We start from the raw sequence: 6,554 nt of genomic DNA on the forward strand, positions 1-6,554 counted from the left end.
ACAGGCCATCAGGTCTTTCTGTACTCCCTGCCAAAAGGCTGGAGTCCCTCTAATAGGCTTAAGAAACCGGAAACCATCATCCACCTCTAACAACTGCTTCAGGGACTCCTCATTTTCTACATTCACCTCACCTCCTTTTCCTTTTCTTAATGCTATGCTAACCTTAGAAACAACTTGCTCTACCTCAGACATGTACTGAGCAAAGAAAATATACTCAATATTCTGCGCAAACCTTCTATCAGCATGTAGAATTCTGTTGTTAAAGTAACGCGACAATGTCACATCATAAGCACGCCTTTCATGATACATATTACGACCACTAGGAAACAACACCGGGAAACACTTTGCTTCATTTTCATGATCCGACAACAACTTAACTGGGTTATTGCCCTCAGCTGGTGCAACATTAACTATACTGTCAAAATACTGATCTAAAACTTCCTGACCAATATCTACAGGCATCAGACACGTGTCTGAAAACATGCAATGTTGCTGCCGATCATGCAGCATGTCCTCATTGTCAGCATCATCTGCAGCACTCTCAACTACTTCCTTCTTTTCCTTTTCTTCATCCTCAAGATGGTCTAAGCTACACAACTCATTCACCCATTCCTCATTAAAATCTATGTCTTTATAAAACTTATTTGATTGCTTTAAAACCCGTAAAGCTTGCCGAATGTGCATCGTATCTACAAACTCATACTCATAATGGCCTTTATAAGTTAACTTGCGTTTTAATTTTACTGCCAATAAAGAGCCCTCCATATTTGAGCGGGGCAACATGTTAGATGTCTGAACTACGTTTGATGGAACGCAGGTTACTGGTCCATGAACTCCATTTTGGCCGCCTTTGGGCAACGCGAGCATTTTCATGAACGGAATATTTAAAGCAATCAAATGTTGTTCTAACCTATTTAAACAAGCTAATTCTGGGGGAACTGGATCTACTGCCAAATTATTTGTTACACTTTCAGCAGGCATTTTGCCATTTGAAATTTTATGGCGACAAGTGTAACAAATCCAAAGATGTCCTCTACTTGAAGTCAGTATCTGACAGGGCTGAACACAATCCTCACTACATTCATGTAAATAGTCAGTTCTAATACACCTATCTGCTAAAGAAGCTATTATCTTAGTCTTGTTATAGGCAGCCTTCCTACAACTCAACACCTGATGGGGAAACAACAGCCTGAAACAGACACAACAGACATACTCTGGACCATCTTCAACTTTGTTTAAAAACCTCTCTGTGAAGAACTCAATATTCTGTGTTTTATCTTTGTCTTTTATTTCTTGCCTCTTTAATTTCACTACTCTTTTAACCATTTCTCTGTGACGCGCATCCTTTGCATATTTTATTTTGCTCTGGTCCTTCACGATTTGTCGGTGACGCGCATCCTTTGCATATTTTATTTTGCTCTGGTCCTTCACGATTTGTCGGTGACGCGCATCCTTTGCATATTTTATTTTGCTTTTTTCCTTCACGTTTTGCCGATGATGCGCATCCTGAGCATATTTTCTTTTCTTTTGGTCCTTCACGTTTTCCCGGTGACGCGCATCAACTGCATATTTTATTTTATTTATATCCTTAATTTGAGTTTTTCTCATTACGTTTCGATATTTTGACATATAGTTCTTTTTGTAACTGGATGTGTCACTTTCAGGTGAAGCCTCTCTACTTAAACCTTTGCCTGACAATCTAGTACGATACGCTTCTGAACAATCTACTTTACAGTACTCATAACAACTTTCTAGTTCAGGTTCTTTAACACAAACTACAGTCTCATAATGATTACCCAGGCAGTTTTCCAAATAAATGGATTTTTCTGACACACTGCTACTGCATCCATACTTTAACCAACGACCACCATAAAATGTAAATACATTAATGCCCAATAAATCTGCTGTCGCTTGGATTTCTAATTCTGTGGCCCAGGTGCTAACGTATTTCATTTTTGATTTGTCTATGTACTCTGCCACAGAGGAATAACCTTCTCTTAGACTAGTTCTATATTGGTAGTCATTTTTTATTAAATGTTTAATAACCGCTCTCCTAATTTTGATGTGATGCTTTTGTGTGCCACTCACTGCCTGAGAAACGGCCCTAAAGTAGCAGCTACCGTCAGCAACTATGTCTCTATTTTGGCACGGAACGCCTAACACGCCGACACGACTAGACGCAGCACTATTTACACTTTCATACTCTATTTTTAATTTGGTACACAAGCTTTGGCAAGTACTTTCACAGAGAGGGTTAAACATAAGCTGTTCATGTTCTTCACTGACTAGCTCCACATCTGAACTAACTAGCTGACTTAAGAAAACCTGTTCCTCAACAGCAAACTCTTCATCTGAAACATGATGACGTTTCTTTGCCACATGTTCAGATGGGCTGGAAAGGTCTGTTTCATCCCAATCTGCTGACACCTGACGTTTTACACCTCGCTTGTCATCATCAGAATCACAACCAAATATGCTACTCGGCACATCGTCAACACACTCCCTGCTAACATCAACACCATTGATCTCAAAAGGCTTGCTACGACCACCTAACATCACTGCCAAACGACTGAAGTGATTAAACACTTCCCTAATGGAACCAAAGTACAAAACTACACTGGTACCATTGACGTCCAACAGGCCAGTAGCACTACGGGAATGAGAGTCTACCACGGCATACCTACCACCAGCAGATATGACAGCACATGTATTTGAACACAAGGTCAAAAGACATGTCTGGTACTGAGATAGCATCCTTTCCAGCCCATTTTCTAAAGTCACATATGCTCCACACTCAATAAACTCTCCCTCAGTCACAGTGACATCCCCACTCAGAGTATCGGGGAACTCAAACTTAAAGTTCTGCCAGTACAAAACCCTCTGTCTCGGCAACTCTGGGACCATCAAAAAGTTTTCTCCTGAAGGGATTATACCACGGTCCTTTAGATCACTATAGAGGTCATCTCCTAACCACAGAGCTAAATCTAAATCTTGTGTCCTCCAATTCATCACACTAGACACCATATGTCTGGCTAAACTGACCAAAGCTATCGCCATGCACTGAACTCCTGGATTCCTAAACTGACCGTGCCCCTGGTGAAATGAACCCCGAACAACATCAGCATTAGCCATACTCACCTCACTTACCTCCACAGTAGCTTCCTCATCTTCATCAGTAGAAGACAACACACCCTGGCTCTGTGATGTCTCAACCTAAGCAAGGAAATCAACAAGCAATGGGCTCAAAACACTGTCATGTGTAATCATAAAATATTTGATGCTAGTCTTTAAGAATAATATTCCTTACCGTCTTCACCTCCACAGTGGTCTCGGACTCCGACGACGACCCCCGGCTGGATGAAGTGTCGGTCTAAAGAGAAACCAAAACAAGTGTATTTTACTTTACATATACCCAAAATAGAAATAAATAAAATACATGAGAAATTTTTTCCCCCCCATACAATACAGAAATATGAACATATACACATATTTATAATTTAAAAAGACCTTTAAACACAAATTAACATTTCTTACCTTCTTCGACTCCACAGTAGCCTTGGAGTCAGACGACATCCCTCGGCTGGATGTCGTCTCGGTCTGGGGATTAAAAAAAAAAAACAAAAAAACAACAACTTTATTTTACTACATCGTCACAGGAAAAAGATTCAATACAAAAATTTTCATTGCCAAATCTCCTTACCCTTCGCTTGTCCGGGCGAGTCCTCTTGGACTGGTGTTTCACGCGCCGCCTCTGTCCAAAACACAAAGATTTGCACACCGTGAATTTGATATGGACACTGAACACATTCAGCATTATAGAAGTCTATCGTTAATCAATGACTCTTTCAGAACAAAACATTTTATGACAACCCATAAACATGTTTGTCTTTATGCACTTTACCTTTGGTGGTGAAACACCAGCGAAGACAGCAGGAGATGTCAGATTTGATGGTGAAACCTTCTCCATCTCCTCCAACATCTCACTGCTGAACAGCACAGGATTCAGGGGGATGCCAGCAAGCTAGAAATACAAAAACAGAAACATAAGCAGTGACTTTTACTGCTTTTCCAATTGGAGCAAACATTTCTTCAAACGTCTTTCTGTACAATTATCACACTGACCTCCCGCTGAACTGCACTGCATTTTCCAGAGGACTGAAAAAAAAAAAAAAATTAAAAATATAAACACGGATAATTTTTGTCTGTGGAACAGTGACAACAATAAAAACCTTAGAGCTGTGACATTTCCTGCCATATTATTACCTTGCCGCCCGGACGAACAGCAATCCACTCCTCGGGGCCTGGACTCCGACGGACACGCACCTCTCCCTTCACAACCACACGGGGAGTGAAGCGAGGAGGTGGTGACGGACGACACACCGGGGGGGCTGGTGGCACGGTCTCCAGTTGCTTCAATAAAAAATGAAGACATAATAATTATAAACAATATAGCTTTTTACATACTTGGTCAGCAGCCAAAATCACATCCAGCTGAATGTTTGTAAGGTAAAAAGTGTTTTAAATGAAAAAGGGCAAACCAGGTAAGCGACGTCGAACAGCAACTCTGCAAAGCGCACCATCCCGACGTCATCACTCAGGTGCACCTAGTACGACGACATGAATGAAATGTTAAGTTTCTCCACAACATCTCTCACTAAATACACACAGCTCTATTCAAACAGTTTTTCATCTCTGGATCAGAAGGTCCTGGATTCCATCCCAGCCACTGACTTGAGCATGAGTGCATCAAACTTCATCAAGACAAAAGATTTACTTACACCATCATGACTCCACATGCTGAGGCAACGTCGGGGGAAGTAATCCACGAGGTGGTAGTACTTCACAGCTTTCAAAGAAAAACACATAGCACAGCTCTTTATGCTTGCAAAACAACACAATTACATACATCTATATACCACGATGCTGAAGGAAAATACAATCACGACACATGTCTGATGTCTTCTTTGATAAACATGCAACAGCACAAGTACATATTTTAACGTACCCATGCGGGTTGCCACGCGGTGAAACTCCTGACGGTAGAGCTCTTGCAGGGATTCCTCGACAGTCAGCCTCGGGGGAAAGTCCAGCACACACACCTGTAGAGAAACAACTCATCAACATCTCTCGTTTTCTGATCTTTTCTTGAACAGTCAGAAGGCTATCAATTTACACATTTTTCTGTCAACTTTTATCGGATGAAATTCTGTTCACACTACTGAGTTTAAACATACTGCAAAAACACTTTTAGTCATTTAGGAAAACAGACTTCTCAAAGACTGCTCTTACATATGCAGTATCAAAACATTAAAAACAAAAATATGCATTTTACATAAGTGTTTGAGCTGTATTCAGAGAAAACAGCTTTTACATGTAAAATACAAGGGAGAAGCTAATCATGCCTGCCACAAAGACTGTAATTTCAGGGTGTGCTTACCTTAGGCCAGCGACTGCAGACGGCGGCCAGGTACCTCTCAAAGTCTGCAGCCACGTGACCGATGGTGTGCTTGGAAGTCAAGTCATTGCTCGGAGCTAAAACGCACACCAAGTCGGGTGTCAGAGGGACTACTGCGTTAATCACCTCTGTCCTCAACTCTCGGGCACCAGCTCCGGGCGTTGACATGAACCCCCACGCCAGACGCTCCCCGTCGACCTGCACGATGCCATCTAAAATAAAATCAAAGAAGGTTTCTACTGTAATTGTTTTTATCTGTAAAACATTTTTATAAAACACATCAATACAGCACAAATGAATACTTTATTGAACATACAAAATAGTGATGTAAATACCTGCAAGGCTTCGAAGATGGGAGTCACCAATGGCTAAGACCACCTGAATGAGAAGATTTTTGTATTTATTTCAACATGTACTGTTCACTTGGGTAACTATTATGTTAGTCTATTTCAAACACAACATTACCTTCTTGCCGTGGGACTCCTGCGGGAGGACCAGTTTGTGCTGCCGCCCGGTGAACACCGACGTCTCCCACTTCTCCACCTGATGTCGGTGCCCAGTTCCGTGCGCTACAGACATACAGAGAAAATAGATCAATAACAGAATAACAACTAACTAAAAGTACATAAAATGCTTGGATAAGAACTTTATTAGGCAGGCAATTGTTGTGCAGGGGTAGCCATACAGTAAAAACTATTAAAATATACAAAGATAAAAAATATATGAATATAAAGTATAAAAATATATGAAATATGAATACAGGCAGATAAGGTGCGAATAAGAGATACATACGCGCACAGTGGACCTCGGGAGGCTGAGGAGAGGCCTCGATCGTCAGTCTGTTGGCTGCCCTCCTCATGGCTGCCTGGCATCTCCGGAAGTTCTTCTTTCTCGGCATCTCTGCAAAAAAAAAAAAAAAAAGAAACCACAACACACACTCACTCGCGCACACACAAACACCCCCAACAGAGAGACAGGCGCTCACACAAACAGTCTTACACAAAAGCTGTATAAAAAGAGAAAATAGGTTAGACAAAATACAGAAAAATAAGCATAAAGAAAACAACAGAATGATACTGGTATAACACAAACATTTGCA

The 6,554-nt window shown here is 41.2% G+C and overlaps 1 protein-coding gene across 1 annotated transcript; it reads right to left on the reverse strand.

Annotated features, from left to right (window-relative positions):
* Positions 1-1,163: 1,163 nt before the first annotated feature.
* Positions 1,164-6,353, reverse strand: LOC306772276 (uncharacterized protein; the record flags this gene model as incomplete). Its single annotated transcript, XM_079261692.1, has 12 exons — positions 1,164-1,170; positions 1,628-3,213; positions 3,308-3,370; positions 3,535-3,597; positions 3,701-3,751; positions 3,902-4,021; positions 4,123-4,155; positions 4,253-4,410; positions 5,006-5,099; positions 5,438-5,710; positions 5,921-6,024; positions 6,248-6,353. The coding sequence occupies 12 exons, from the start codon at positions 6,351-6,353 to the stop codon at positions 1,164-1,166; spliced, it is 2,658 nt and encodes an 885-aa protein (XP_079117818.1).
* Positions 6,354-6,554: the final 201 nt, after the last annotated feature.

The sequence above is a fragment of the Telmatherina bonti genome, assembly GCF_933228915.1.
Source record: "Telmatherina bonti genome assembly, chromosome: 22".
Classification (NCBI taxonomy): Eukaryota; Metazoa; Chordata; class Actinopteri; order Atheriniformes; family Telmatherinidae; genus Telmatherina; species Telmatherina bonti.